The 18746-nt window shown below is 38.2% G+C and overlaps 1 protein-coding gene across 4 annotated transcripts in view; it reads left to right on the top strand.

The window, feature by feature from the left end:
- THRB (thyroid hormone receptor beta) overlaps positions 1-18746 on the top strand; it is a 166074-nt gene that overhangs the window by 120826 nt on the left and 26502 nt on the right. The window contains exon 1 of one of the 4 annotated variants that reach the window (XM_010712865.3): positions 12623-12965. The exons of the other annotated variants lie outside the window; for them this stretch is intronic. Coding sequence (XP_010711167.1) covers positions 12638-12965 — 328 coding nt within the window. The 5' untranslated portion in view covers positions 12623-12637. Of the gene's footprint in view, positions 1-12622; positions 12966-18746 lie in introns of those variants that run through there. 4 annotated transcript variants of the gene reach the window in all.

Here is an 18746-nt window from a genome sequence, read left to right as displayed (position 1 = left end):
ATGACTGCTAGTTTTAGTACCCCTCTTTTTAACTGAACATTTCTCATAGGATGGTCCTTAAACAGGGGGTCCTATTTGAGGATACAAAGTTTCTTTAAATATTCTAGCAGTGAAATAACTTCAACTATTTCTTCATAGTGAAAAAAAAAAAACACCAAAGAACTTCAGTCATGTGCACATATCCCCAGGACTTGCTGTTAGTGAACAGTCTCCATTCATCAGTGGACAGGGATGGAAGGTCTAGGGTGGGACTGAGGAAAGACCATGTGAATGGATTTGAAGGTTTGTGGCCAAAGCAGTACTGAGTATATCAAGATTTTCCAAAAGTGTGGGGGGTAAGCTATAGGGCAACTTGGTTTCCCACATGGTTCCTTTGTGATTATACATTTAAAAAGAAATATTTTATGCTATTTTATCCCTAATCTGAAAATGGTATTTTCCTTTCTCAGGCAATAAGAGAATTAGTAGATTTCCAGGCAATTACAAGAATTACCAAAAACGATTACCCAACGTAATATGAAGAAGGTAATAATCATCAACATTCCCATATTCACACAATCAGTGGTGAGTTCTGGACAGTTGGATCACTGTTTTGACAACAAATTAATCCTGGTTGAAAACAAGCAGAGGGATGCTCTGCTGCGGGTACCCATCTGCCTGTGGCTGCTGTTGGAGAGCAGTACCACCACAAGCCCTGTGGTTCAAGCACTGGCTGGCATGTTGTGCTATGCCTCGTTGCCTGAAAGACTACCTTCCCTGTGTTCTACAGAACTAGGAGAGGGTCACATGCATTTAACATCTACATGACTGCGTTGCTTAATGCCAGTTTTCCAGTTCCATTGTGTATCCAAGCTTAACTTCAGGCCCAGGTTCTTGATGAGACAAGTATATGCCTAGTTTTACTTTGATAGTTAATAGAAATTCAGTGCTTATTTAAAATGTGATTCACACTGCGGAGCTCACTGTGATAGCTGTCAGCAAGAACCAGGATAAAGCTATTACACTTCTCAGGGCAAGTTCCTCAATGCTGTCTGTCCTTACACACTAACAGCATGTTGCAACAGTGATGTTAGTATCTCTACGTTGTTCTTTCACAGTGATTTAATATTTGTCCAAAAGGTTGTTGGAAAATATTTGAAATATACTTTATAATCAAAACTGTATTCCAAAATGTTTCAGTATTTACTGTGTAGTATCAGTATTTCATATTATCTTGTAGCATTTAAACACTTTATAATGTTGTCACTACTAAAGGGAGTGACAGCGTAACAGTGTGGGATTAAATTGTCCTTGCACTGTTTCCTTGGTCAAGTAGACATGCAAACATATCTGAAATAGGTGAAACCACCTGCTGGTTTCAGTGGACATCACTAATTCCACCTTCTGGTTAGAGCCCTTTGTCGCTCGTGGTACACTTTTCTCTTATAGTTTTATTCTTACACGTTAAAATAAATATAAAATCACTTGTTCTCAGGTAGTTATTGAGCATATTGTATGGTAGCGTGGATTGCAATTTATGAGTAAAAATCTGGCCCCATCCTTCCTCTTACTCAGGAGTTGCACGGACCTGGTTTAAAAGATGAGAAACTCCATTGTGAATTGTTCAGGTGTTTGTAAGGGCGAATAAGATGTTATGGTGTTATTTAGGAGAAAAGAGAAGGAAAGGGAATGAATGGGAACAAAGGAAAGAAAATGCTGTGAACTGATGCAACAGTAGCGTGAGGAAACGGAATTTTCGCCCTGTCTGGCACAGACAGTTTTATCATTCCCAGCACAAACATATGACAAGTTTGTATACTTTTAGGTTTTGTTACTCTATGTGCTTTGAAATGCTTGTACAGAGTAAGAATGTCATTTTAATTTTGCCTGGAGGGATGGTGTCCTTTAATTGTAGCTTTTTTTGTTTTTATATTAAGTCATTAGTTAAAAATATCATTTAGTGCTATTGGACTGGGTCCACACAAAGCTAGGCTGCTTGATCAACCTATTGTGCACCCCTTAGTCCTAATCCTGATTACATTTGCCTTAGTTGATCTCCCTGAAACCAGCCCACTTCCATGTCCTTAAATGCTTGTATACTTCTACGTTTTAAAAAAACAGGCAAGCATGCTGTTGCAATTGTTGCTCAGTTTTCATTAGACTTCAGATATGAGAATAGGTAAACCTTTGTCAGTCTTTTGTTTTCCAGTCAGGTAAGGTAGTGACGATTCAGAGACTACTTGTATATTCACCTATTGCTGTAATTCTGATGATCTACAAGTTGAAATGCTTACAAGCTGAGGCACTTTTTGAATAGAAAGTAACTCTTGGCGGATAATAGCAGAGAAATAGATGAAAAGAAATGAATTGTTTCTCTGTTTTCATAGTGCATTATGTACTGTCATTCAGACAACGTTGCCTACCTGTGAACTGGCCAACCTTTGCTTTCATCTATTAGGTGTCTTTATCTTGGCCTGTAGTAAATAATTTCTAAGGAATTCTTCTAGTTTGTACTTGTTCAGCTCTGCAGGCCCTTCATCTGTTAAAATTTTGTTTCTTCTGTAAAACAGACTTACCTTTAAAAATGCTGATGGGATCTTGAGAAATTTTTTTGAACTGTTGACTATTTGTATGCCAGTTATCCCTACAATGTGCTGCTTTTCTACCTCTGAAATTACTTGATGATTCCTGTACTATCATAGATAAGAAGAATTCTAGGCCCTTCTTATTTGTCTTTCTTCATTTTGAAATAGGGCCTGTGGTTTCAGTCATGATTCATCCCAGTAGGCTGTGCTGCTTCCTACCTTGATTAGAGCCATTTTAACAGTGGCTAGGGACGGGGAGAGAGATGATTCTCATGCAGTTAGGCAGCTCTTACAAATTACGTGATCATCCTTTACAAAGAGTTTTGGTTTGAAAAAATCAAGATCAGATGTAGAAGATTTAAACTGCCCTCTGTTGCAAAACAACAAACAAGCAAACAAACGAAAAAAAACAACAAAACACAGCTTTAGACAAAACCAAGCAAGATACGTGGAAGGAAAAGTAGTAGAATAAATAATATAGTCCTGTAGTGAAATTGTAATTTAACAATGTAATAAGCTAAATGGTAAACTAGGATATGCATATCTTCTGCACCACAGAAGTATAGGAAAAAAGGATAAAATGTGAGATCCCTCAGTGCTAGTTCCTTACTGCTTACTCTTCATCTAGTGAAATTTGAATGTAGAACATTCCTGATGACTGGGGAGAATCTGACAAATATGATAGAGGCTTGTAAAATTAAATAAACTATAGCTAACATAGGAGTCAAAATAGTGAGACAAATTTCAGAGGGAGCTAAAAGAATAGACAAAGCAGCTTGAAACGGGTTAGCCTTTGAGAAACTGCCTGGGCAAATTCTGAATGATGGGAGCTGTAACATAATCTGTTTATTCTCATAGTTGAAATGTGTCAATTTGAAAAATCCCAGAGATGCTTGCAGATACAGTAATTGGCAAATTTGCTTTAATGTTCTTTTTTAAGCTGAGGAGGGCTTTAGAGTTTCTTGATGTATTTAAAAATCTGTAAGTCTCGTATGACATCCTCTTTGAATCCTTAGGAAAGATGTACCATTGTGATGTGTGTGTGTGTCTGTCTTTTAATTAAAATCAAAGGTAAAGCAAAGACTCGTAACAGGCTAAAAAACAGCAAAGATAGCCTTTTATAACAAAGATAAAGTAGAGAAGAAGATGTAGGAAGTTTTGCTTAACAAGGTTGAACAGCGTGGGTTACGAACCATTGATCTCATTTCCAGTAATAATAGCAACAACCAAGTAGCAGAGGATATAACTAATTATTTTTTTTAACAAGGCATAGGGTTATGTGGGGTCAGTGGTCTTCTTGAAAATCTCACAAAACACAGAAATATCTGTTTATGAGTGAATTATAGAACTGTCTACATCTATTACATACATAGTGCACTTGCTTGTCTCCTAGATTTGAGATATATAAAGATACAGCGTTAATTCTGCAGGGAGATAATAAGAATATGATGGAAAATGAGGAAACTAGGGTTGTGTAGAAAGATCCCTTATCTGAGGTTACCATTGGCTGTGGAAGGGTGGGTTACAGTGCATGGTTTTTCTTTGTGCCAAGAAGGATGAATGGCCAAGTTAGATTCAGATCTTACAGGGAAATTCCATGGAGCTCCTGGAGGGTTTTACCCGAATAATCCAATCTCTCTGTCTGAGTCTGAGCTTATTATGGAGTCTAGAGGACAGAAAAGTGTTAAAACTATGGGGAAAAAAAAAGTATGTTAATTTGTTTTCAATTTTCTGGGTTGTATTCACTATTCTATTTTAAATTTAGTTCTCCTCCTACAAGTGATGTACTCTTAACATATTGCCTGCATTTAAAGTCAGTCTTTAATTTTGCTAAGAAAAACAAGTCTGAAGAAAGTGGGTATGGTCAAATCCAGTCATTGTCTGGGCATGTCTGATGCACTGAGATCTGTGATGCCAGATAGTGTCTCAGACAAATTCATGCTGTTAAAGTCCAACTGAGATAAAGTGGGTGGAAGAAGCAGACCTTAAACTTAAAATATCAGGTGAGCTTACGCTCCCAGAAGGAAAAAAAAAGTATGAATATACACTTAAACTAACCAACACACTGAGCAAATCTGTAAGTGTGAGCAGGGATTAATATAGAATACCAGAAATTAATATTAATCTAACTAAATATGCCCTGTATTAGTAATGTTCGACTAAACTCTTAGGACAAATCTTTCAAAAATAGTAATGGTATGATAGATCTGGTAACTGAAATCCAAAGTTATTTGTAAACATTGTTATCAGGATGCAAGTTAGAAAGCTATCTTAAATTTGAGTTCTGATGCATGTGGTATAAAATAATTTCTTTAAATGTATAATTCTTATAGGATATAATTTTGCTTCCCCAAAATAAAAGATGGGTTATATTTATCTGTACAGATTCATCAGTTAGTGCTATCTCGGTTTCTTCTATATGAAGGGATAAATAAATTCACTTAAGTATTTTGACCAACTAGGTCAAGTCATGCTGCCTTAGTCTCTTTTCTAACTGACACTGGACCCACATGTCTGAACTCCTGTGATAAAATTAGTATCTGGTACTCCAGTGTGACCACAACTAGAGAAAGGCAGTAGGTAGCAAAAGCGGAACTGCTAAGCATGCCCACATAAGAATGTCACACTTAGGTAACAGAGTGTCCCTCAGGTCAGCCTACGATAAGAGCAAAGTCAAACAAGGCTGAATCCGTGATGTTTTGTGTTTTAAGTATCTGAAAATTGTTCACGACCAGCCTCGACCTACAAGACCTCAAATGATCATATGGGCAGGGCAATAAATTGGTGGAGGCCCATGTCATGGTTGTGGAGTTGTAAAAGTTACATCTAGTGTTAGTCCACATAGATCTGCCTGCTTGTTTAGGCTTCACAGATGGGATTGTTTTATATTTAATTGTACCGGAGGGGAACTATGGTGGCTGAATGGGCATGGCTGAGGGGCTCTGCATCGTACCGGTGCAGCCAAGTGGATGGGAGTACCGCGACAGCAGGAGAGCTGGGGAAGCACTTGCTTTCCAAAACTCCACACCTGAGCAAGATTCTGGCAATGCCAACAGTTTGTAGCCCGACAGTATTTGCCTGCCATCCAGAAAGTGGCCTCTTGTCATGGCACAGGCTGATTCACCCTCCTGAAAGAAATCAGAAGTGGAATGTAGTGGGCATAGCAGAAAGTGATTTGTTTAGGAAAAGGCTCTCCAAAAGTGATGGTATCCAGAGGAATGGACAGCAACTCTCACAGTGTCGGCATGCTTCAACTTGGACTAGCACAATTTTCCAGCCAGGCCATTCAAAAGCAAACTTTCAAGTCTTGTCAAGTTCCCAGGAATATCAAAAAGAAGAAAAAAAATATAAAGGTAACTGACTTTACTATGCAAAGCATAGCAAACAGTGTATTAAAAGGAAAAAGGCTGTTATATCTATGTTTACATTCGTGGGATTTGCCATTGGTAATAGCATTATTATGTGGGGAGAGTTTTCTTGTTACTATTTTGCTGTGTTTTGCATCACAGATAATTGTGATTTTTAGTACTCCTTTTTACATAAGTTGTTAGCTTTGTGGGGAGCCCTAATGACAATGTGATAAATACTTACTGGGGTTTTATCTAACTTAATATCTAATTTAAAATCATTCATATCCCTTTAGCCCTTCAATTTTTTTTTTCTCTTTGTGGTCATGATAAGCAGATTAAAAATCTTTTTTGAATGTGGACTTTTTGATTAAAGCATTCCCTTAATGCCTTAAAAAGCGTAGACAAAGTAAAGTGCTTGTTTACTACTTTGAGGATGTTCATCTCTCACCTGTGGCTGTGCTGTTTGCCTTTTCCTCTTTCCCATTATTAACCATCCCTCAAAGCTTCAGTAACTGCACATTAAGAACTCAGATAAATGCAGCTTTATGCTCTGAATACTCTTGATTTGGTAATCAGAAAAATTCACCATCCTCTTTCAGATAGCTTTTTTTGTTGATTAGAGCAGCATCAAAGAAATTTCTTTTGGGAATCACAGTTTAGATATTAGCACAAATTTAGTGCTTACGTTAATTTTATTCCTTTTTAAACTGGGATAAATCGTTCTTTGTTCTTCTTTGCCTAAGAGATAAATGCTGCGTACTGGGAGGAAGGGAGGGACTGTAAGTTGTTTTGTTTTAAGTCTTGCGTCACTCCAGGAAGAAAGATTAAAGTGTCAGGAAGGATATCACCTCATGAAAAAGTTAAACTGGTCTAAGTACCTGATTTCTTTAGATTTAGTTGCTCTTCACCTCAGAATCCCTCCTTGCTAACAGATGTCAGGTGTTGATCGCTTTAACGTCTTACTTGGGGCTGTCAGGAGGCTGCCAAACCCAGACAGTCCCAACCCGAGAGTCTCTTAATCATGTTGTGTCGAGCTGCATTAGCTGCTTTTCGGTTCTGTTTTGTTTTTGAACAAACCGAGCTTTTTTACTTTAAAGTTTTCATGTGGGGCTGGGAAAGGGAATGACTCAGATAAGGTTTGCATTTTAAGTGTTTGCAGTTACTTTCTCGCGAGATAAGCTCTGTAATTAAGTGATGTCTGCTAACAGGGTCTTCCAATTACGAGATATGGGGAGACTTAACAAATTGGGTTGTCTGGGTCACAGGCCTATGATTACTTTTAGCGGTATTCATTCAGACACTATCTTAAAAGTTGTCAAACACTATTTAAGGACTTTTGTTAGACAGTTTTTTGGCAAACGTCTTGAGGAACAAATTCTTTCTGAAAAGACAGCATACTGTTTTCACATGTCATGAAGAGTGCAAGGAAATTCTGTCCCATTCTACTCTACTCTACTTTATTCATAGCGTAATAAAAAGGAAGAACAAAACCTGGAAGATTGGTCATGAAAAAGCAGGCTCTGTTCTCTTCATTTGATGTCAAATTCAAGATGTCAAATATTTTAAGGGAGAGCTGGATTTGTTGTGAATCTGGAATTTAAATACAAACTATTACATTCTTTGTTATCCATACAGACTAATGAATCTGAAGTGTTTCAATGAAAGGCATATCACACTGGCGTTTTGTGAGTCACCTACAAATCTAATGGTGTGTCATATGCAAAGTATAGCAGCTTTTGTGAGAGAAGCAGTTTCTGAGAAGGAGCAAACTGACACATGTTGAGAAAAAGAGACGTATGTTGTGTAAGTAAGCACTTCATCAGGTTTAAACCAGAGGCAGCTAGCTTGAAGCTTGCTGTATCTGTTCCAAACACAAAGAAATGATTTTATGCCAGAAAGCTTCAGTTCTTTTTCCTTGTACTCCATTGCTTGATATTACAAATGCAGGGTAGACAAAGTGACAATTTTAGTGTCTTTGATTCCATTGAGACACTCTCTCTGAACCATCAAATTGTAATTTTACAGCAATAAAATTGCATAGCTTTACATACTTTCCAATTCAGTCAGAAGTAGAATTTTCAAAATAAGATAAATATTGTATAGAGATCCTCTTCTATTCTTGTAAGTGCTTGGTATCATTTTGGATTCTGAAGTTTGAGTTTTTCTTTCTTAGTTTGTAACGCTATCTGTGAGGGTCAGAGCTGGTGAGATAAGCAGATACCCAGCTTCCACTAACAAGAAGTTTGCACATCATATTTTTGAAGCATCATTTTGAGTCTTCTCTGGTCACAGAGCATAAAGTGCATGAATTATAAGGTAGTGCAAAGCTGTGCATTGACTCATGGCTGTGGGCAAGGAGATAGCTGAATTTTGACAGTTGATGTGTTGCAAAAGCCGTATTAGCACTGCTTAAAAGTTTTTTTTCAGTATATTCTCTTCCTGATATGCAGAGATACAGACTGGGATGTGTTCCACATTAAACGCTAGGAGTCCTGAGTCGTTTTGAAAAGCAGCGATGTGATTTATTTTTCCCACATAACCTTCATTAGAAGTAACTGAGAGAATGCAGGCAAGGCGAAGAACTACAAATAGGAAATGCAATTTATTTTGTAACACGTAAAGATGTATATTAAAAACCTAGGTGCTGGTAATATGAACATGGATAACAGAATTTAGAAAGGTACAGTTAATCCTTGCAACAACATACTCCAACGTGCAAAGCTCTTCGTGACTAAATAGTTCAGTTTTTTCCATCTGTATGCATAAACTGTAAACAGAGCCTCAGTAAGATCCTTGGGTCCTACAGAACTCTGAACAATCTGAATGCCGTGCAATACTTTCCACATATGCAGAATATTTGGAAGTGGAGCGTAGCAGTCCTGCCTTGAGATAGTCCTGCGATAGAGCAGGGAGTGCAGTTTAGGAGCAGTGAGGTGAAGGTGACTCCTGTGGGTAGCATGCTGCAGTCCCACAGGTAGCAGTAGTACAAGTGGGGTGGATTACGTTGAGCAGTGGTGTTTTTTCTGTGTTCAGGATCTCAGCTGTTTGGAGTATTCCATTGTGAGTGTCATCCACAGGAACACTGTTTTTCCTTAAAACAAAGAGTTAATTTTGATATTTTGATAACTGAGTCAAGTCACAAGAAAAGTGCAGCTTGTTGGGGCATTTATTCGTTCATAATTAAAGGTTTTAGGCTGTGACTGTAACACATGAGTCTGTGGAGAGCAGCATGATGTACTGTAAGGCAGTCTGCCTGCAGAAGCCTCCCTCAGGCATACGCAGCGAGGCTGTGTAGTTCTGCTCAGCCACAGTAACATCGCCGACTGCACTGCACTTCTGATTTATATCAGGTGAGTATCTCAGTATGTTTGGGGCATTCAGGGTTCGAGTTTAGCATTAATTTTTTTCTTTTTTGATACAATGTACTGATACCTCCCACTTCTTCCTAGGATTCATGCTTTGAACCCTCTCCTGCCACGATGTCAAAGGTTCTACCATTGGCCTCTGCCTGCAGCTGAGGTTTTGTTCCACTAGCAGTCTGTTTCCATGTGTTACCAAAAGCAGACACTTGTGAACCAAGAAAATTCTAAATGTGATACTCCATTGCTGAAAGCAGAGAAAGCTCAACTTGACATGTTTTAAGACTCTAATGTTCAAATCAGAATACAAGATGAAGAACAGTTGTAAATATTGTTTTCTACTCTACTTTCAGACTTTTGATAAAGACCTGTCTGACTGCCTTTTATCAGATGATTTAATTCAAAGTAATGCATGAAAGGGACCTGCAGGATTGGACCCTGAAAGAGTCACATGAAAATATTATAGGAATATTTCAGTTTTAATAGTGATGTTAAATCTCTGCAGTGTTTTTTGAAATGATTTGTTTCCAAGGGAACAGCAATCCACAGTGCTATCAACCTTTTCAGTGCTAGCACATTACAGGTAGAAACCTCATTCCCTGGCTATAGTGGTTTTTTTGGGTTTTGGTTTTGTTTTTTTTTTTTTGTAAGGAAAGACTCATCCATCCCCTTTGCTTTTTCTCTTCATTCTTTGCAGTATCTTGTAAATTTTGTTCTGATATCACATTCATTCTGTGTAAAGTAGTACATATGACACACTTCAAAATATTATTGACGGAGCAACAGAAAACAAAAAATGTTTTGAGGAATTGATCCTGGAATAGAAAGAAACTCACAGACTGTGCCACATCATGATACCATATCCTCAGGTTTAATCCTGGCTGGGATGGCTCTGTCTGCATATGGTCTCAATTCTGTTTAGTTTTTCAGTAACAAACCTATATCAATGAAAGGGAAGAACAAGCGAGAAGAAAATTTTGCTTCATCTGGCAGAACAAATCCACAAGGGAAGAAATACCCACTGAGAACTTGAAGTTCAGCCCTCAAAATGTTTTTCTGGATGGTGCAAAAATATCTTAAGCGTTCTGCTCTGCTGTCCTGTAAAATACAGCCTCACCTTTGTGCAATCTCACTTGTGGAATGTTTTCTTTCTGGGAAACGTGGAGAAGTAAGCTTGGCAGGTTGTATGCATCACATTTGTATGTAGTACAGCATTACCTGCTGATCACATAAATGGGCATAGTTCGAGGGTTTCAGTATAAACAGCTATTACAAATTTTCTTAGGAAAGACAGGCATGTTTTTAGAGGAAGTGCTGAACATCCATTCTAGAAAAATCATGTCCTGCCAGATACATACTTTTTATCATAGACAAATTTACTGTTTGTAAAATCTAGATCATGAACTGGAGCTCAAATGAAATTTTCTATGTGAGCTTCATCAGAGTTTCACAACGCTGTTTGTTGAGTTAGACCTTTGTTAAAAAGACTACAGAGAATGCAGGCTCACTGATGTTTTACTTCTGGGATTTTGCTACCTACTAGTGCTTTTAGTGAAGCAAATTGTTACTTTACATTATCAGTTTTATCAGAGTAAGTTCATTTTGGAAGTAGCTTCATTAGAAGTTAGACGTCAGTAGAACTAATCTTGATAGAGTACATTTCAAGCTATTTAATGTAGAACTCTGTGGATGTGTTAATGAGAAATGCTTCTTTTATAGTTAAAAGTATTCTGAGCATAAACCTTAACTTCTCTCATCTTCAGAAGCTTGAGTTCTGTTCAACCTACATATTAAATACTGACTGGCAACGCTTCTTTCTTAACTGAGTTAGTTTGCTTCTGTGTTGGAAGGGAGACCATTTCTCTGTGGGCTCTTCACAGTAGTCTGAGACATTTAACAGTGTTGGGGGGGAGAAATGTGTACAAGTCATGCCCGATTCTTCTGTATTTTTAAGTTGTGAGGACCATTTAAGGTGTACGTTGATTTAGCTTGTTAGATGTGTTCTTAAAGTTGCATATGAAAAGGGCCAACCTACAGGATTGTTTTGGCAATCTTGTGCGTTGTTTAAAATGAGTGAAATAGCAAAGCCGAGACCTGATTGTCAAATCAGTAATTCTGCTTCTTAATAATAAGTACAGGCATTAAAAAGAGATGCCATCTTAATTCGGACTTCACAAGTTTTTACCAAATTTCAGCTGTACTGTAAAGAAAATGTGTTTTGCCTAGTGAATAAAAAAAAAGGCAGCTACTTCAAGCTAAAAATGAAGTTTCTTCTAGATGAAAAAAGAAATACTGTTTAAAGAAGATACAGTAATTGCAATGATGTTTGGGTTATGTTTAGCAATTATAAGAACACATAGTATTTGTTGTAGTAGCATTAAAAGGTTCATAGCTCGTACGTGAGCCAAAACAAGCTTAAATCTCTCCTTACTCTCTTCTGTATGTTGTCACAAAGATGGGTTTCTAAAAGCGCTTCCTTGCTGAAACATAAACGTTAACAAAGCAAAATAGCCAAACAATTAGCTTATTGATGATGTTTAAGCAGTGTTCCTTTTGCTGATTAACTGACATTATTTTGAAGTTTCCCACCTGTTGAACTCAATAGAAATTACCTCCCCAAATCACTGAAGTTTAAAAAAGCTGCTTTCCCGTAAATGCATTACCAGGCAATAGGGAGGATTGTGCGTGTGTGGAAGGCTGGGGAGATTCATGCATGTAATTCTGTAAAACAAAATCAATAAAGCTGATAACAGATTAAGTTGCTAAATTTTGTAAAACTAGACTTCTGTTTGGGTCATCAGCACAGCACTATTGGATTTTCTGTGGTTTAATGCTGAAAAAAAGGATTATTGATTTTAGGATTTTCAGCGTGTCCCCTCTGGGAGTTCTTAAGCAGTCTTTATAATGCTTCACACTTAAGTTGACAACTACAGTGACATAACTGTGTCCTTGCCTTAGTAATCATTTTCTAATCATATTGGGAAGGGCTGAAAACGGTTTATAAAATGATTATTACAGACAAACAGTGGAACAGGAGGGTTGTCGGGACGTCGCTTCTTTGTCTGGTGCTCATTGCTACCTGTCTGCCATCTTCCCTTGGAATTAACTTACAGTCACAGATTAAGACCTTTGACTGTCATAAATCTGCTTCCCAATATGTTTGACTGGCAGGGGAGTTCAGAAGCCATCCCAGTATAAATAGGATTTTAGCACATCGGGTGCCGCTCCAAAGTAAAAAGGGCTGTTTTGCTGTCGACTTTGTCGGTGTTGTATATTCAGTGCTCCTTTCCCGTCCCATGTGTATGCATGCCTGTGTGTGTGTGTGTGTGCTTGCGTAAAGTAGGAGCTGAGATAGGCTAACAAAATGAACTACTGTATGCAAGAAATATATGAAGTGCACCCAGCTGCTGGTAGCAATTGCTACATGCAGTCCACTGATTATTGCACATATATCGAAGATAATCAGGGTTACAGCAGTTGCGATGCTCAGGTCCTGCACAGTAACAACATATATATGGAACAGGCCTGGGCGGTGAATCAGCCTTATACCTGTAGTTACCCTGGAAACGTGTTTAAAAGCGAGTACTCTGACATGGACATGGCCCTGAATCAGTACAACCAACCTGAATATTTCACCGAAGAAAAACCTACTTTTTCTCAAGTGCAGTCGCCATCGTACTCTCAGAAGAAAGGTAGGGGCAATTTATTTAAATAACAAAAAAAAAATCTCTGTTTATGTTTTTGTTTTGCTTTAAACTTACAGTTGCATCAGTTGGCTCAGATACATCTTTGAATGTGAAGGCTGCCTGTTCAAAATTGAAAGCAGCAGTAACAGAGGTTGCTAGGTGATTGTAAGGTTTTCTGTGAGCGATGAGGATTTCCAAACACTTTTTCTTAATCTGTAAAAGACATTTTCAATTCTGTTGCTTGCTTTCTGCTTTTTGTGGCAATTAAGTTCATGTACTATTCAGCAGTGAGCTAGATAAGAAAGTTTCTCATCTGAAATGTCATCGCTATATATTCTTCATCTAAAGCTGTGTTTTCTAATTGGATACGGTTTGTGTGAGTCCTTGTTGCCAGTAAATGTGAACTCTGTTTACTCAGCAACTCAAGCAAAGTATTTTGAAAATAGAACTGTAAATACGTGTGGGAAAAATGAATGCATTTGGTAGAGTGACTCTTTTAAATGAAAACCATATACTTTCTGATTGTGCAAAGCAAGAAGGACTTAAAATTCAAGCATATCTCTGTGCAACAAAGACTATTCTGCATCCAAAAAGTTGATACAGTCAGTATGTTTCTGATAGAGAATCAGTGCAGCATCAGCTCCCTTAGGATTAAATCATTGATTGTTTTTAGATTTCCTTCTTCTTCTTCCATGCAATCAGAGCAGGTATCCCTTCTCAGGAAGATCCCCAAATACCAACAAACGCTTGAAAATCTTTTCAGTGTTGTTTGTTTTGAAGTCAGACAAGCAAACTGATGCATAGAGAATATACATTGTTTTGTTTCTTTACAGCCTCATAATTAAAGAATAAACATACACACTCTGTTGTAGCAACGTAATGTCCTTTTTCTATTAAGACCAGATTTCCTGTATGCAGTTATCCAAAACCCAAATGAATGCAGTATAACTAGCTGGGTAGATAAAATACTATTTACTATTTTTAAAGTGGCTTTGTACTCAAAAGTAGACTGGTTGATATTATTAATAATACAGAAATCTGAAGTATTTTCCTTTGTGCAAGTAATATTCATTAGCGCTTACTGCAGTAAATCTGTATATTTGGTAGAAAAATGTCTTAGTTTTATTCTTTGAACACCATTTTAGGTCATAATGCAGGAAATACTTTTTTTAAAAATCTTATGTCTGGAAGCTGTAAGAAGATGAGCGAATTATAGATTGAATAACTGTGGATGATGCATGTTTTTCTATTGTTCAGCATTTTAAATGCTTTTAAGGCTGTTTACTATTGGGATTTAACTAATGAACTTACAACTCTTTATGGACTTTTTCGTGCCTTGGATTTGGTTCAAAAAGAAAATGGTCTTACTATTACAAAGTTATTTAAGTAACATATTTTTCGTAGTGCTAGAGGTTCTTAAATTTACCTATATCAGAGCATTAATTAAGTTATTTCAGTACTCAGATATCTCATACAATTTGTGCTCTGCTTAAAGTTTTTTACTTGTTTGGTTAAAGGAACAGAGTTCTTTTCTAAAACTGCTGGTCTGCCCATGTTTGCTGCTAGCTCAGTTTACGTTACCTAAAAATGCAGTGAGTTTTGATGGAAGGCATCTCTCAAACAGGCTTTTAATTGATATCCACAGAGATTGAGCACCGTTCTTTGGGACTCCTTAGTGTGACAATACAAAGTTGCATACCTTCTGTCAGACCTTTGCAAGCGCTGGGTTTGTTAAGCAGAACAGATATAAACCCTGTGGGACATGTGCATCTTCTCTATCTCTTCTTTGTTTTGGTTTGGTTTTTTGTTGTTGTTGTTACAATTTCCATCTTTCCATCAAGCTATCATAAAACTAACGAATCTTTTAATCCTGTCCTAAGAACAGAAGGCTCCATGCAGGGCATGTGTGTCTGTATTGATCCAGAATCGATTTTGAGGGGGGAAGAGGGAGTTTGTTAAGGGAAGCCTTGGTAATAGCCCATTAAAGCAAAATTAAGTCCCTAAGCAGGTGTCCGTGAAGGGTCCTGATTGTTGCAGTTGGTATTTCTGTTAGTCCCCTGAAATTTGTAGTAATCTCAGTAAGATATCCAGCTGTTCAAATCAGATTGTACTTTACAGTAGCACATGGAAGCTTTTCAAATCAAAACTTTTGTTAGTTTTTTAGATGTTTAAAGTCTTCCTTTCCATCTGAGAAGCAGAAAGAAACACCAGCATTTCATGCTGAGAAAGTTAACGTTTGTAAAGGGGAGTCTCACTATTTCTCTGTGTTAATGCCACTTTGAAAGAAAGTCAAAAAAGTCACAAAGTAACTTCAGAAAAAAAGACCCCAATAAGGTGTCACAAGAGGGGAAAAGTAAGTAGTTTGAAAGTATATCTAGCTATTCCAGAACAAAAGAAAACATTCAAGCTGCTCCACTTATTGCAGTGCATTGAAAACTATATTTTCCTGATGGCTTTGATGAAAGACGCAACTTCTAAGGAAGAAAGGCTGTGATATCCAGTGAGCAGAACAGAGCTGACAGTGGGCAGACGGTGCTCCTTTGGGGAGCTGTGCTGTGTTACAGCCCCTGCCGTGAGGCTGAGGGGCTGCACAGAACACCCCTACGCCTCCTCCCCCTGTCTGTACAGCAAGGAGGAACTCCTTGGGACAGCACAGAGGTAGCGCAGTCCAGAAAGTGCAAAAGAACTGTTTACAGAGTCCCGGGATCCTCTGTATCCCCATATTTGCTTCACGAGCAATATTTTGGCAAGATGGAAAATAGGTCTGCAAAGTTGAATGTGGGCTGAGGATTGGATTTCGCTTCCCTTTGCACACAGTCATTTCACAGGCAAAGTTAACAAAAGATGCCGGCTGCTGTCTGTGAATTTAGGCTTTAACCTCAGGCGATGTGGAGGAGGCCCGCAGTAATTGGAATCTGCCCTGAAAAATACTGATCTGCAGGCTCAGATTCTTGAGTTGTGCGATAGCAATTTCAGTACTTAGCCCTGTTGGTCACCTTTTTTTTCCCTGGTTGAGGTCAATGACATATTTTTAAGGGCCCTTGGTATAGCGGCGGATAGGGTTTGAAAGTTATTGTTGTTACTGTAATTGTCATTGTTATTTCCCTTTGTATTTTCTCAGGCAGTTTGTATGCAGCTGACGAAACGACAGCTAGCTTACGCTACTGAATTAGTCCAAACTGAGTTATTAGCAGTGTGAAAACACGGAGCTACTCTTTGAATACCTCAGAAAATGCAACATGGAGGTTATGTAAAAATGTCTTCTTATCAGCACAGGGTGCATGTGTGCATATAATGAAGTTACAAAAAGACTGAGTACTTTTCATCTTTGGCTCCTAAAGGAGAGGAGCTGAGTAGCTCCAACTAAGCCAACAATTATTTTGAGCTTAAGAATGGTTTATTTCACTTTTGACCCCCAAATAAAGAAGCAGCTATGATCAGAGAATTGGCATCCATTTTACCACATTATTATGCAGTTGGAATTATATCTCTTTTTTAAGAAAAATTTCAGTGGAAAACGTGTTTTCACCTATTTACTCTAACCCTTGCACAACAAAATGAAGGATGGGAGAGTAAACTGTCGTGCTTTGCTTTTGCATCTGTAGTAAAACTGATTTCACTGAGATTTCTAGATAAGTAAATTATTTATCATACTATGGCATGTTCTCTAAAACCATTTTAATAATTTGGGGGAAAAAAAGTTGAATGGCCCGACACTCAAGTATTGTGTACAGTAGTGCATTTTGTCCCTATACCTGGTAATGAGTGCAACTGCAGTACTGATCGCAGCAGTTCAAGCGATAGCAGGATTTGAGCTTCATTGACAAGGATTCTGACTCAACCCAAAGATAAGGGCTAATATTTAGGAAAGTTACTCAGAGAAAAGAGACTGTAGGAAATGTTGTTCGTACTGTCTTTGCAGATCTCTTGCCAAATTTTACTAATTCCATAAATCAAAGAGTGATAATAAAATTGTGGACAAGAGAGTCAGCTAGCTGACAAGTCAGAAAGAAAAGAGATGCTCTGTGGAGAGTTAAGCAATTTTTCTCAGGAGGAATGAATTAAAGAAGGAGGCAAATAGAGATCAGTGTATCAGCACAGCTTTTCAGATGAATAACAATGATTGTACAAACAAAGAGGAATGGAGTATGATTTTTCTGACTCAGCTCTGTGCTTTGTCCGATAGACGTTCAATAGACTTCTACACAAGTAGAAGGATGATAACTGGATGGTTCTTGTAATTTTCTTATGCTTTGCAAGGAGTTGCAATGTGACTATAAAATCAGCATTATAGCGGCATAAATTTTATTTTCAGTTCTGATACAGTTTGGGACTCCCAAGATAGTAATTTCTTATTCATTTTCATACTGCAGTGTCTAGTAATTGAATACGAGCTTAGGAGTAAGTCTGAACTCCTCATTTTCTTGAATGATCTCTAATCACACGGCTTACTTGAAGAAAGAAAGATTTGAGGGAGTGCATTTATTACATGACTGTGCCAATGCACAGTGAAAACAAAATACTGCATAATGGTCTGAAAATGTTCTCCAATAGCAAAAATGGCTTTCCCTGCTTGCAAGGAATAAGCCTATGAAGGATCGGGAGCAAGCCAGGGAGCATCTGGTTTATAAACACTGTTGGTGTCAGTCTCACGTATCCCTGTCGGACAGTTAAACACAGTTTGATCCTAGGAATTTTTTAAGGTGTGGTTTAATTCCTAAGTTAATATTATATTGTGCATACATACAGAGAGCTGGAAGTGGGAAGTCCGTGCAGCAGCTCTTTAACAAAACTGACATTTGCTTTTCTCAAAATGTGGTTGTCTGAATATGTGCAAGGTACAAAGAAAAAATGCTTTACTGTTTTTCAGGGGTTGTTTCCATTTAAATAGCTTTTCTTTGCCTTACTGCAAGGGGCAAGAATAGCACCGTATTGTCTCTTCTGAGTCTTACCAATCTGTTACACTGTGCATTGAGGTGTCACTCCTACAAATGAGACCATAGGCATACGGTGTTAAAAGTACAAACTACATCATATAACTGGTTAGGTTAGCAGATCTTCATCTGCCCTTGCATTTGTAGAACATTTTCCTGCAGAAGAAAATTGTTTTTTGCCACACCAGTACCAGGAATGTTACATGCTGCGACTGCAATTTAAAAGTTACCATAGATCACCATCAAGACTCAGTGGATTATACAACATACTCAACATGCTCTTCCAGGATAGAGGCAACTGGTCCTGCTGGGCATTTAGCCTTGCCAAGAAGGTAAGATTAGGCAGGCTGGTAGGTAGAAGTCTGGAGAGCCTAAGGAGCTGCCTTAGGCTGTAGAAGAAACAGCAGGCAAGACAGATCAAGGTTGTTCATCGGTGATCTCCATTCAAATCAAAGGTCAGCAGTGAACAGTGATGTCAAGTCAATCTCAGTGCTTAACTTTGAGGATCGTATTGGATGTACCAAATGAAAATCTGAACACAGCGTAGTATTATAAAACCACAGAATGGCTCGGATTGGAAGGGAAATTAAAGCCCAACCAGTTTCAACCCCTGCTGTGGACAGGGCTACCGCTCACCATCAGGCTGCCAAGGGCCCCAGGGCCCCATCCAACCTGACCTTGAGCACCTCCAGGAGTGGAGCATCCACAGCTTCTCTGAGCAGCCTGTGCCAGGGCCTTACTACTCTCACAGTAAATAATTTATTCCTAATATCTAACTCAAGTCTACCCTATTTCAGTTTACAGCCATTACCCTTCGACCTATCTCTACCGACTGTTGTCTGTAAAAAAAAAA

This window comes from Meleagris gallopavo, chromosome 6 (assembly GCF_000146605.3).
Source record: "Meleagris gallopavo isolate NT-WF06-2002-E0010 breed Aviagen turkey brand Nicholas breeding stock chromosome 6, Turkey_5.1, whole genome shotgun sequence".
NCBI lineage: Eukaryota > Metazoa > Chordata > Aves > Galliformes > Phasianidae > Meleagris > Meleagris gallopavo.
The sequence above is the reverse complement of the archived record's forward strand: the minus strand, read 5'-3'. Positions and strand labels throughout refer to the sequence as shown.